The sequence below is a fragment of the Nerophis lumbriciformis genome, linkage group LG15 (genome assembly GCF_033978685.3).
Source record: "Nerophis lumbriciformis linkage group LG15, RoL_Nlum_v2.1, whole genome shotgun sequence".
NCBI classification, from domain to species: Eukaryota; Metazoa; Chordata; class Actinopteri; order Syngnathiformes; family Syngnathidae; genus Nerophis; species Nerophis lumbriciformis.
This window is the reverse complement of record NC_084562.2, coordinates 20,876,654-20,891,022: the sequence shown is the minus strand read 5'-3', so window position 1 is coordinate 20,891,022 and position 14,369 is coordinate 20,876,654. Positions and strand designations below refer to the sequence as shown.

Genomic DNA, 14,369 nt, shown 5'->3' with positions numbered 1-14,369 from the left:
CTGCTGGCGCGGGGGACACGGCCAGCGCTGTCTTTTGTCTAATATTTATCAATCCTTCATCACGATTACAATTCCCATATCCTGCGCATCGCACGGGCAAACAGGTTTTCCGCGAGCCTGGCAACCGCCCGGATAAAAAGGTACGTTGGGAGGGATCCTAATCTCATAGCAATCTTTCAGCCAGGCGCAACCTTTCAGGGATGGAGCCTCAGGTGCATAGACAATAGCTGGAGTTGTACATTGCAATGTGGGAAAGGATGGAGCATCTAATTGAGACTGACCTGTGAGCATCCAGCTGGGAGACGGGCTTAAATACACCAGACTGTAAAAGTTCAAATAAAACGTCCTTTTTTTTAATGATATACCGTATTTTCCGGACCATAGGGCGCACCGGATTATAAGGCGCACTGCCAATGAATGGTCAATTTTAGATTTTTTTTCCCTTGTGTGGTGTTCGGGTCTGTGGGACCCGTTTTAATTTTTTATTAAAAGAAAAATGATACAATTAATTAATTTTTCAAACTGAGACTCACTGACTTTGGCTCATTTTCTGTGAATAACATATATCAGAATACATATTTAATGACCACACACCATACACCCCCCCTACACATTTCTATTACATATAAGATGTCCGGGTCCACTGGACCCCGGGGCTAATAGAAGTGTGGAAATTGATGTTCTGTGTACCACACACACACACACACACACACACACACACACACACACACACACACACACACACACACACACACACACACACACACAGCAGGCCTAGACAGGAGGAAGACAGGGTGTAGGTACACAGAACATCAGAGGGTCAAATGTGCGAGAAAATGAGAGCAGACAGTGTTGACAAACAATGTTGCATATAAGATGTCCGGGTCCACTGGACCCCGGGGCTAATAGAAGTGTGGAAATTGATGTTCTGTGTACCCCACACACACACACACACACACACACACACACACACACACACACACACACACACACAGCAGGCCTCGACAAGAGGAGGACAGAGTGTAGGTACACAGAACATCAGAGTGTCAAATGTGCGAGAAAATGAGAGCAGACAGTATTGACAAACAATGTTGCATATAAGATGTCCGGGTCCACTGGACCCGGGGATAATTGAAGTGTGGAAATTGATGTTCTGTGTACCACACACACACACACACACACACACACACACACACACACACACACACACACACACACACACACACACACACAGCAGGCCTAGACAGGAGGAAGACAGGGTGTAGGTACACAGAACATCAGAGGGTCAAATGTGCGAGAAAATGAGAGCAGACAGTGTTGACAAACAATGTTGCATATAAGATGTCCGGGTCCACTGGACCCGGGGCTAATAGAAGTGTGGAAATTGATGTTCTGTGTACCACACACACACACACACACACACACACACACACACACACACACACACACACACACACACACACACACACACAGCAGGCCTAGACAGGAGGAAGACAGGGTGTAGGTACACAGAACATCAGAGGGTCAAATGTGCGAGAAAACGAGAGCAGACAGTGTTGACAAACAATGTTGCATATAAGATGTCCGGGTCTACATAACATTTAATGGTGGTTCTTTGGTCAAAATGTTGCATAGATTATGTTTTACAGACCATCTTCAAGCCGCTTGTTGGACTGGGACAAAAACAATATGAGAGAAACATGGGGCATCCTAAATAGCCTATAGTTAGAATAATCATGTATATATATTATCACACAACTTTAGTATGTTTAAAGTCCGTTGCTATAGTTATTAGCTATTGTGCTCAAGCTGTACTTTTTCTATCTGTGCAAGATCACAAACTTCTTGTCTGAGGGGTGGCCTCAGCCGCAGATGTTATCTTTGTTGTAGCCCGCTAACAGCCAAGGACTTCAAGGACCTCAACGTAGATAAGACGACAGCACGCAGACGAAGCAGAGACAAGGCGAAATCACAAGCCCCAGCACATTCCGTCACATATTGTGCGTACTGGAGCTGCTTTGTATAATATATGTGACCACAGTGATGTTGACTGGGGAACTCCAGATGTGCCTTAGAGCGTAGGGCGAGACTGTGACTAAGTGTGCAGCTCCATGCGTTCTCCTCATGAGCTAAATTGAACTCTGTCTCTGCCTGATTCCTTGCTTCTTGTCTGTTTAATAGATGTCATCATTGTTAGATAATTCATTGACTTTGACACCCCTGCATTACAGAGTAACATTTAGGCTGTGTTTCGGCGATATTGATCCGATACCGAAAAACCTTCAAAGTTGTGTGTTTCAAATGTTGACTTATCTGATTGGATAAAGAAGACAAGACAGAGATGAGTTACCTTTGCCGACAGATGCCCGCTGTTGTCCTGCATGGTCATGATGGCTTCCGAGATCTTGACGTCGATTGGCTCGATGACCGCTTCGATGCTGAACGGTCCCTGCAGCCGGTCTGCCACCAGCAACATGGCGTCTGTCAAACCAGAGACACAAACCAACACATAAAGACCGGGACGCTCTGGTGAATCTTAAGGACATGACAACGTTTGAGTACGAGGTTGAAGTATTGAGAAACCCCCGGAGATGCTCGAGCCCGAGCAAATCTGTGTGGCATCGCTCCAAATAAAACCGTGGCGGGGTTGGGAGAGTGGGTTCCTGGTTCGATCCCCACCTTCTACCAACCTCGTCACGTCCGTTATGTCCTTGAGCGAGACAGTTCACCCTTGCTCCTGATGGGCCGTGGTTAGCGCCTTGCATGGCAGCTTCCGCCATCAGGGTGTGAATGTGTGTGTGAATGGGTGAATGTGGAAATAGTGTCAATGTTAGAATAATTATCACACAACTCTTACGCTTAAAGGCCGTTGCTATAGTTATTATCAATTGTGCTGAAGTTGTACTCTCGTATCAGTGTTTTTTGTCCAGACAAGGGCGAACATCGAGTGCCTTGACGCAGACAAAGCAGAGACAGGGCGATATCGCGAGTGTCAGCACATTTCCATTTCATGAATAATCATATACTGTGTCTAACTAGGGCTGCTGAAATTACCCCCCCCCCCCCCCCCCTTCCCTCAGAAGCAGCCTCAGTGATGTAACCAGGGACCTCCCAAATAAATAGAGGAGCACGTAGGACTGGACCTTAGAGCGTAGGTTGGAACTGTAACTAAGTGTACAGCCCAATACGTCTCTCCTCATTGAGCTAAATTGAACTCTGTCTCTGCATGATTCCTTGCTTCTTGACTGTTTAATAGATGCCATCAGTGTTTGAACCTGACAGTCAAAGCGCTTTGAGTACCTTGAAGGTAGGAAAGCGCGATACAAGTATAACCCATTTACCATTTTAAAACACAAAAGCCGGGCGTCCTCTCCAAGTGTGGCGGGCGCCAAGCGAACACAAAAGGTACCTGGCTGTGCCTTCATCTCACAGACACACAATGCGAGGGAAAGATTGGGAGATAGACGCAGCCGGTGTCTGTTTTTCACATCTCTCTGCCTTCCAGAAGGACGCGGGACAGAAATAAACAATTGCATGCGCTACCCATACAGATAACGTACGCACAAAAGCACATAAAACAGAGATTGACAGACAACGATGAGAGGATCGCTTTATCAAGTCGGACAATGAACCTATAGACTGTGAATGCATTCGCAAATGTTTTGTTTTCAAAACAACATGTCTTCGCCTTTGGCATGAATCTGTCAATCAGGAATTTAACAAGACGCACAGAGAATGTTATGAATTATGGAAAGAAAAAAAAAGGAAATGGATTCAAACTGGAAATGTTTGCTGTTCCCCTTGAGAGAAGTGTGTGCACTGAGACACTTTCCACCCATGCAACACCAACCCTGGTATTCTACCACCCTAATGCCCATTACGTCGATGGCGAGCTACCGGTTATTTTCCATTTAACTTCACCCGTTTTAGATTATTTTTATTTAAAATCGCTGAATTTTCACATTTGCCGTTCAAATACTGAGAAGAGACGGTGCGGTGAACAGCAGCCAGTTGAGGCACGTCACTGCGTTGTGCCTCAACATGGATTGCGGACTCGGCTAACTGCTGGCCTGCTGTGCAGTGAGACTGTATTGCTATATGAATTATATTATACATTTCCATAGTTTAGTTAGCTGAGGTATATAATGTACAGTGTATTTTGTCAACAACTGTATGTGTGTAAAGTATTTCTTGTGCTGAGCGATCATAAAACGGCTGCAAAAGACGCACTGGCTGAGGCTCGCCTCCTGCACCCCCGCCGTAGAATGCACGGCAACCCCTGACGGGAGTGTTATATCAACTAAAGCCCACACTTAAACTTTCCACGTGCAAGATTGAATCTGTTTAAAAAAGTTATTTCATAAGAAGCCAAAAAGTGCAAAAACAATAATGTTCGTGTTGGAGGAGTTGTGAATGACTGCAGAGCCACAACATTAGGTACACCTGCAGACTGCATGTGTACCTAATTCACAACTCCTCCAACACGAACATTATTGTTTTTGCACTTTTTGGCTTCTTATTAAATAACTTTTGTAACCTATTTTTATGGGCTTTCCTCTTTGTGATGTTAAGTTCCTGTTATGCGCTGTTATACGGTATATGCCTTGAGCTCTTATTTTGAAGGCGCTAAGAGCGGAAGTGGAGCGGAAGTTTTTGAAAGAAAGTAAATAAAGTGGTCCTCGTGTAAACTGGAGCTTCCGTGTTTGTTATTTTGTAGTTTCATACAGTATAGGCGACATTTATAAACCCTCGGTTACACTTTTTTAAATAGATTCAATCTTGCACGTGGAAAGTTGAAGTGAGGGCTTTAGTTGATATAACACTCTCGTCAGGGGGTGCATTAATCCAGCACAACAGCGGCTCACGGACTTATTTTATAAGTAAAGGTAAGACCATAATAACGTTTTTTTTATTAAATGTGCTTTTTTGTATGCTACAGTTTGTATGTGTAAAGTTAAAGTTAAGTTAAAGTACCAATGATTGTCACACACACACTAGGTGTAATGAAATGTGTCCTCTGCATTTGACCCATCCCCTTGATCACCCCCTGGGAGGTGAGGGGAGCAGTGGGCAGCAGCGGCGCCGCGCCCGGGAATAATTTTTGGTGATTTAATAACCCCCAATTCCAAGCCTTGATGCTGAGTGCCAAGCAGGGAAGAATGCTGGTATGAGCTTTTAAACATAACCCGTTAACTGCTGCCAATCAAATGGTGAATAAGATACCCTTTAGGGTTCATATGTTTGTAAATCTGACTGTGATGAAGTCAGTGCCTCACCAGCCATCAACCTCACCGCACGTCACTGATATATACATATACATATACATATACATATACAAGTATACATACACATATATATATATATATATATATATATATGTATGTATATATATATATATATATATATATATATATACATATATATATATACATGTATATGTATATATCATGTATATATTGTTGGAGGTACCAAACCCCACCAGTTTCATATGCGCATTCACCGAACCCTTCTTTAGTGAAAAATAAAATGTTGTATTTTTTCAAATTCAAGACAAAGTTATATGTTTTTGGTAACACTTTAGTATGGGGAACATATTCTAAGTAACAAAGACTTAAGTTAGAGTTATTTGGTTATGGTTAGGGATAGGGTTAGGGTTAGAGGGTTAGGGTTATAATAAGGCCATGCCGAATAAGGTATACATAAGTACTTAATAATGACTAGTTAAGAGCCAATATGTTACTAATTTGCATGTTAATAAGCAACTAATTAATGGTGAATATGTTTCCCATACTAAAGTGTTATCATGTTTTATTACTGGTGCACAAAATGAACCGTGCATGAACATCACCTTGTTCAAAGAACAAAACCAACACAGTGCATAAACTCACAACAAATTACACACCTGCAAATCAGTCTGACTTCTGCTGTTGCCGTATCCGTAATACGCCAATAGGGAGAAGTTTTTATTTACACGATGAGTCGGGTGTGTCTTGACCTCCGCCGAACCCCTGAGCCCGACTCACCGAACCCCTAGGGTTCCATCGAACCCAGGTTAAGAACCACTGGTATATATATATATATATATATATATATATATATATATATATATATATATATACATATATATAAACACAGAGGCTTTTTTATCCCTACAGGCCTGTAGGGATGCCTGTTTCGCAGGTTTCCCTGCTCTTCAGGGGACCTGAAAAACAAACTGGGAAAAATAATCCCCTGAAGAGCAGGGAAATCTGCGAAACAGGCGTTTACGGATGATAAAGCCTCTGTGTTTATTCCTGACCTAACGTATATTCCGCTGTACACTTTATAACGGATAAACCACAGAAACCTCGACAATATTATTTTATTTACTTTTTTTTCATTTTTTTTTTTTTTCATCAATGATGGAGCAGGAAGGGTCTTGGACTATGAGTGTGGTAAAATTGCACAGGAAGCGCTTTTTTACACATAGGAACTGAACACATCTATTAGTGATCGTTGCGCTATAAAGAAGGTGTGGCATCAAACTAGCTTCGCTTCTTCCTTTTCCCTTTTAAATTTTTGTTTATATTAGTTTACGGAGAGTGTGCCCAATACATTATTCACAAGGACTAGATAGGTGCATCATATCTAAATTCCCTCTGTAGTCCGACAGCCAATTCTGCTTAAGGCATAACCCACAGAACCAGGTTATCAGACCAACTTAAAACTTTTAAAAAAACACCGTTGTTTGTTTATGCCGCAGTCTTAAAATCCAGCTTAATGCTTGGTTAGATTCCCATCAGGAGTAGGCTGGAGGTCAGTGCAGGGGACCATATGGAGCCCGCTGCCGTTTTCCACTGGCTACACTACATTAATGATTCAAGCAGCAGTAGGAATTTTTCATCCAGCTAGAAAATCCTCAGTGGAATTCAAGGGCAGTTGGGACTATATCGGAATATATTTTCTGATTATATTAATAAAGACTTGAAGATCTAAAAAAAAAATATATTCTCAGCTCACTTCTGAGCCTTCTAGTTTCTACATATACCTGTACTTAAATGAGGCTTGACAGCTTGGGGGTATGAGAAGGCCGTTAGGCTTGTTATTAAGTTTCAATTGATTTATTATAAACACATTTCAGGCTGAAACATTGCAATCATCAGAGCAACACCATAATAAACACATTCAAACTTTTAATTGTTTTGGAACCAGCAGTGTTCCGAAGAACAACATTATATACTAATGCCGTTACTTTTACTAGTAACCAGTAATCAAATTAATTACTTGAATGTACCCAGCTGAGCTCATGCTGCTCTGACTGGGCGCTGATGTCACAATTCACTCAGCAACAGGCACCGCCTTTGCAAGGCACAAACACACACACACACACACACACACACACACACACACACACACACACACACACACACACACACACTCTGGTCTCATGAAACATCGCAACTGCATATGCACATAAATACACGTCCATGTGTATTTACTTACATTTATTGGAGTAATTCCGTTAGTAATTAAATTACTTTTTTTTTTGGTAACTATAATTATTCGATTTTTAAAAACATTGGTAACCTGCAACACTTTTGAAGCAGGGTGTCAAACTCATTGTAGCTCAGGGGACTACACGGAGGAAAGCCTATTCCGTAAATTCTACGCAAAATCATGGCGTGATAACTTAAAAATAAAGACAAGAGCTTTTTTTTTTTTTTTTAAACCTACTGGAAGTACAGTTGCCATTTGTTCTTCGAGCCGTCCATAGCGTCACTACTCGTATGGATTCTTCATTCATCATTCCAAACAACGTTTGCAAGTTTTACAATATAACTACAAAAATTCGTACTTACGGAGTGTTTTTAAATGCATATTTTTACAAGCTATGGAAATGTAATGAAACTAGCTGCAATAGCATTAGCTACTATGCCAACACGTTTACAAGTGTCTTTGTTGGTATTACTAACTTACAATTGCATTATTTTTGTATTGTTTCAGTTCCGTAAATTCACCAAAACGTCACCGTGGAGTTGTTGAGTCTGTTTAGCTTCTTAAACCTACCAAAAGTACAGTTGCCATTTGGTCTTCGAGCCGTCCATAACGTTCCTACTCGTATGGATTCTTTATTCATCACTCCAAGCAACGTTTTTAAATTTTACAATATAACTAAAACAATTCTCACTTACTAAACCGTCCCATGTGCGATGTCTGTCGGAGTGTTTTTTTTTTTAAATGCATATTTGTACAAGCTATGGAAATATATTGAAAATAGCATTAGCTACTATGCCAACACGTTTACAAGAGTCTTTGTTGATATTATTAACTTATAGTTGCATTATTGTCGAATTGTTTCAGTTCTGTAAATTCACCAAAACGTCACCGTGGAGTTGTTGGGTCTGTTTCGCTGATTGGAGAGTCCATGTGGGTCCATGACAATGACTTCTGTTTTGTTTGATCAGCCGTTTTACTGCCGTGCTACAGGAAACAATTAAGGTATGTAAATAAACATTCAAAATTAAAAAAAAATTAAAAATAAAAATAAAAAAATAAAAAAAAATATATATATATATATATATATATATATATATACATTTAATTTTTTTTAATCTTTTGACAGCCCTCATTTTCACGATTTTACTCCTCACCTTCTTGTGTTTAATCGCAAGCACAAACTAACAATTGCAAAATATTTCATATAATGCCTAAAAATCAAACAAAGAGCTCACAAATATACAATATATTATCAAGTATGCACAATGATTTTAAAACAAGAAAGGTGTTTTTAAACACATCTGACTTAAAATGCCACACAAGCTTACTAAAAGGGTTATTTATTATACAAAAAAAAATATCCTCCTGAAAACCACTGCAGGGATATAACAGTAGTTGTCCACTGCAGTGGACATTGCTTCTCAGGAGAATAACCATTTTATGTAATGTTTATATAACGTAGTTAGTCCCCAAAGTATTTGGTCGGTGAAAAAGCATTTTATTCATAAATCCAATCTTGACTTCCTATCTTCCAACAAAGTCTCACTGGCCTGGTCCGATTCCAACAGTTTTTGAGCTATAAAGACAAATAAACCAAAGCAGCAGCTAAAAGTAAGTGCAGTGAAGATGTTCATTGTCTCCAGACGACAGGCAACAATTTTCACTCAAGTGTTACAAATGATCGAAATGCTAAAATGATTCAATTCTGCAGGCAAAAATCATAAAAACTTATGTCTTCCACAATCGTCTTGGCGATGCATCAAAGGTCTTTAACGACTCGGATACATAATTTTTAAACAGCACCTCTAAACCGCTGTCACTTTTACTGCAAACGCATGTGATTTGTAATTGGACGGCGCATGACTCAACTTTATCGCTGCAATGTGCTGAAAGGTGTGCAAAGATGTTTTCTATGTAATAAAAAAAAAACACATTACATTTGGAGTTTGACTATGAATGTTTTTATTTTTCCTGGCTTCAGGCTCCGTGCTTGTTATTTTCTAATAGTTTTGGCCGGGGGGTGAGGGTGGGGGGGCGGGGAGGGATTTTTGGAAAGACTGACAACCCTGACAGAGTCTCCAGGGGAAAAACAGTCACTCCCGGGTGAATACATGGCAAACAAACAGGGATAAACTTTAATATAAGCAAACTGGAGAAACAAAATGTATTTTAGTCATAATAATCAACAGGCATGCATTTGGATTTTTGGACTTCTACCGTATATATTTGCCGAGAAACGTGATTAACTGCGGCAAATTAAATGACCTAATTTACTTTTGATCAATCGATCAAGCTTTATTGCAGACTCCAACGTCCAAGTAGACGTACAATCACAAAGAGTGCATGAAACAAACAAAAACATTACGGTGAAAGGCATGATCACATAATGTTAAAAACAGTGCTTATACATATACAGTAAAAGGCATCTAATAAATAAATAAAAGCAGCAATATATATATATATATATATATATATATATATATATATATATATATATATATATATATATATATATATATATATACACATGTTAGGTGAGGAAATAACACAAGAGGCTATACCATCCCTACAAGCCTGTTTCACAGGCTTGTAGGGATAATATAGCCTCTTGTGTTTTATAATATATAATATAGCCTCTTGTGTTTTATAATATATAATATAGCCTCTTGTGTTTTATAACGGATGAACCACAGAAACCTTTACTATATATATATAAATATGTATATATATATATATATATATATATATATATATATATATATATACATACATATACATATATATACTGTATATATATATATATATATATGTATATATATATATATATATATATATATATATATATATATATACATACATATACATATATATACTGTATATATATATATATATATATATATATATATATACATACATGTACATATATATATAAATATATATATATATATATATATATATATATATATATATATATATATACATATATAAATCAATAAAAGCAGCAATAAATATATATATATATATATATATATATATATATATATATATATATATATATATATATATATATATATATATATATATATATATATATATATATATATACACACACAGGCTTGTAGGGATGATATAGCCTCTTGTGTTTTATAATATATAATATAGCCTCTTGTGTTTTATAATATATAATATAGCCTCTTGTGTTTTATAACGGATGAACCACAGAAACCTTTACTATATATATATATATATATATATATATATATATATATATATATATATATATATATATATATATATATATATATATATATATACATACATATACATATATATACTGTATATATATATATATATATTTATATATATATATATATATATATATATATATATATATATATATATATATATATACATATACATATATATACTGTGTATATATATATATATATATATATATATATATATATATATATATATATATATATATACATATATATATATATACATACATATACATATATATATAAATATATATATATATATATACATATATATGTATATATGTATATATATATATATATATATATATATATATATATATAGTATACGCTAGGTCAGGAAAAATCACAGAGGCTATTTCATCCCTACAAGCCTGTTTCGCAGGTTTCCCTGCACTTTAGGGGATCTCAAAATCCCCTGATGAGCAGGGAAATCTGCAAAACAGGCTTGTAGGGATGAAATAGCCTCTGTGATTTTTCCTGACCTAACGTATATTCCACTCTACCACGGTATTGAGCACTGTATAACGGATAAACATATATATATATATATCCATCCATCCATCCATTTTCTACCACTTGTCCCGTATATACTTTAAACATGCGTCCACACATTCTATAATAGGCACAGATACCAGTGTTTCCATATATACGATATAATAATATTAACACTTTATTTAAAGAGACAATGCACATAACACAACAACACACACAATGTTGTGTAGACATGCTGGATTATTAGAAATTTCAATTCGCACTGTCAACTACAACATTGTTATCCATCCGCAATTAAATGCGATTAATTAATACAGACACGCGATTGTTGTACGTTCCACACTATAAGCCGCTACTTTTTTCCTAGGCTTTGAACTATGCGGTTTAAAAAAACGGGGTGGCTAATTTTTGGATTTCGGCTACAAAGTAAATACCGTATTTTACGGTATTTACTTAAAATCTTTGTTTTTTTCTCAAAACTCGACAATGCGCCTAATGTACGGCATAATTCTGGTTTTGCTTAGCGACCTCGAAGCAATTTTATTTGGTCCATGCTGTAATGATAAATGTGACCAGTAGATGGCAGTCAAACATAAGTCTACATACCTGTAGACTGTGATATGATGGCAATATGACTCAAGTAAACAACACCAATATTTTATAAGTTCCATTGAAAATATAGAACTACAAAATCCATCAACATTTTTTAGTACCACTTTGGTAAACTGTGAAGCCGCACCGCTTGATGGATTGTACTGTGCTTCAACATAGGAGTATTATTATGGTGTGTGTATAAGGTAATGACATTCAGACTTTACTTCAATCAATAACAGAGCAGCATCTTCTCATCCGGGAACAACAGCAAGGCCAGAAATAAAAACCGTCCGACCGGAACTCTCTAATAACTAAAGTTCCTTGGGTGAATAATGTCAACTCACTACACCGGTATGTTTTAGCGCTTTCATAGACTTAGACTTAGACTTAGACAAACTTTAATGATCCACAAGGGAAATTGTTCAACACAGTAGCTCAGTTACAATGATGGAAAGTGTAAGGATGGAAAGGACAATGCAGGTATAAATAGACTAATATAGCAATAACAAATCTAACATATATATACAAATATATACATAATATGTGTACAGAATAATATGTATACAGATATATATTATGTCTATAACATATATACAATATATACCAATGACCATGTACAATATTACAGTATATACAGTATATGTGACAGCAGCAGCATAAAATAGAGAGTAGATCCAGCAGGAAATAGAAAATAGACATTATAAACATTATAAACAAAGAGAAGTAGCTAACATGTCAGGTGTCAGGTAATAGACAGATATCATCTATTCATGGCGAGTTCACTGACAGATATAAGTAAGAACTTTACACTACTTTATATTAGAAATGGCAACAGCGGAGGATGAATGTCCCATAACAAGAAGATTAAGAAAAAGAAGAAGCTTATCGACTACGGTGTCGGCACGGACTACAAAGGCGGACGCGCGCAATTTTTCAGGATTTATGCAGATCCCAAATACAGATCAGCAGGTACCAGAAGGTAAGAAAAGTTGCTTTTGCATAATATTGCGAAACAAAACGCCAGATAATATGTCTTACCTTATACCATACTTGCCAACCCTCCCGGATTTTCCGGTAGACTCCCGAAATTCAGCGCCTCTCCCGAAAACCTCCCGGGACAAATTTTCTCCCGAAAAACTCCCGAAATTCAGGCGGACCTGAGTGACGTGTTGACAACACACAACAACAGTGTCTACCGTAAAGCAGTTCGTCTGCCGTAAACAGCAATGTTGTGACACTTTTAAACAGGACAATACTGCCATCTACTGTACATACATATGTGACCCACCCATAATGTGTCACATTTTTGTGTTGATTTATTTATTTTATTTTGCGGTTTGAATTCGTTTTTGGAGCTGTCATTACACATTTATCAGTATTCACATTGGTCAGTAGGGGGCAGTAGGGCGTTTCTTCCCAATTGAATGCTATCACCTGCAGACCGGAAGTGTCTCGTCATTCTGATGAGCGCGACCAGTCTGTGAACAATTAAAACGTCCTGTGTGCTTTTTCCTCCTGTATAACAGGTTAGTTTTGGTGAATCAACTCACTGAATAATATCCATGTGATCTTTATAAGTTTAAGTACACATTCTGATGGTGGAGCCTAACTCTAAAGTGTTTGTGGGTTCTAGTTTGTAAATGAACACTGAAATTCAAGTATTTATTTTATTTATATATATATATATATATATATATATATATGTAGCTAGAATTCACTGAAAGTCAAGTATTTCTTATATATATATATATATATCTTAACCACGCCCCCAACCACGACCCCCGCCTCACCCCCGACCACGCCCCCGCCCCCACCTCCCGAAATCGGAGGTCTCAAGGTTGGCAAGTATGCCTTATACACACACCATAATAATACTCCTATGTTTAATGCGCCGACAATCCATCAAGCGGTGCGGCTTCATAGCTTACCAAAGTCGTACTAAAACATTTTGATAGATTTTTGAGCGCCGTGTGTAATGTTCTGTATTTTCAATGGAACATATAACATGTTGGTGTTGAGTCATATTGCCATCATATTGTAGTCTACACCTATCTCTTATGTTTGACTGCCATCTACTGATCACACTTATCATTACACCATGTACCAAATAAAATTGCTTCATTTGGGTTATAAGGCACACTGTTGAGTTTTGAGGGGGGGAAAAGGATTTTAAGTGTGCCTTATAGACCGGAGTATACATTCAAAGCATCAGCAAGGTATTTGTCTTCTTATTTCCACAGCTATCCCAGATGCCGGCTTGGAAGAGAGGAAAAAAAAACAAAAAAACACAAACAATATCGGCTACAATTCTCAGGGTCTGGGGGGTTGTGGCGAGGTACAGTTACACTTGGAAGCAAGCCACGCAATTAAAAAGAAATGAGCAAATGAAACCAACGAGGATGGTTTACACCGTAGTGTGGAAGGACTAAACAGAGGGCAACACAAAGCCTGCGTCTTAATTAGAGGAAACTACTTAGGTGCGATACGGCGACGCCTCAAACGTCTTATTCTAAGATCAGGATGGTT

General features: G+C 37.7%; 1 protein-coding gene across 1 annotated transcript in view; it reads right to left on the bottom strand.

The window, feature by feature from the left end:
- gpc6a (glypican 6a) overlaps positions 1-14,369 on the bottom strand; it is a 417,616-nt gene that overhangs the window by 84,546 nt on the left and 318,701 nt on the right. Inside the window, exon 5 of the mRNA XM_061974738.2 lies at positions 2,351-2,481. Coding sequence (XP_061830722.1) covers positions 2,351-2,481 — 131 coding nt within the window. The remainder of the gene's footprint in view (positions 1-2,350; positions 2,482-14,369) is intronic.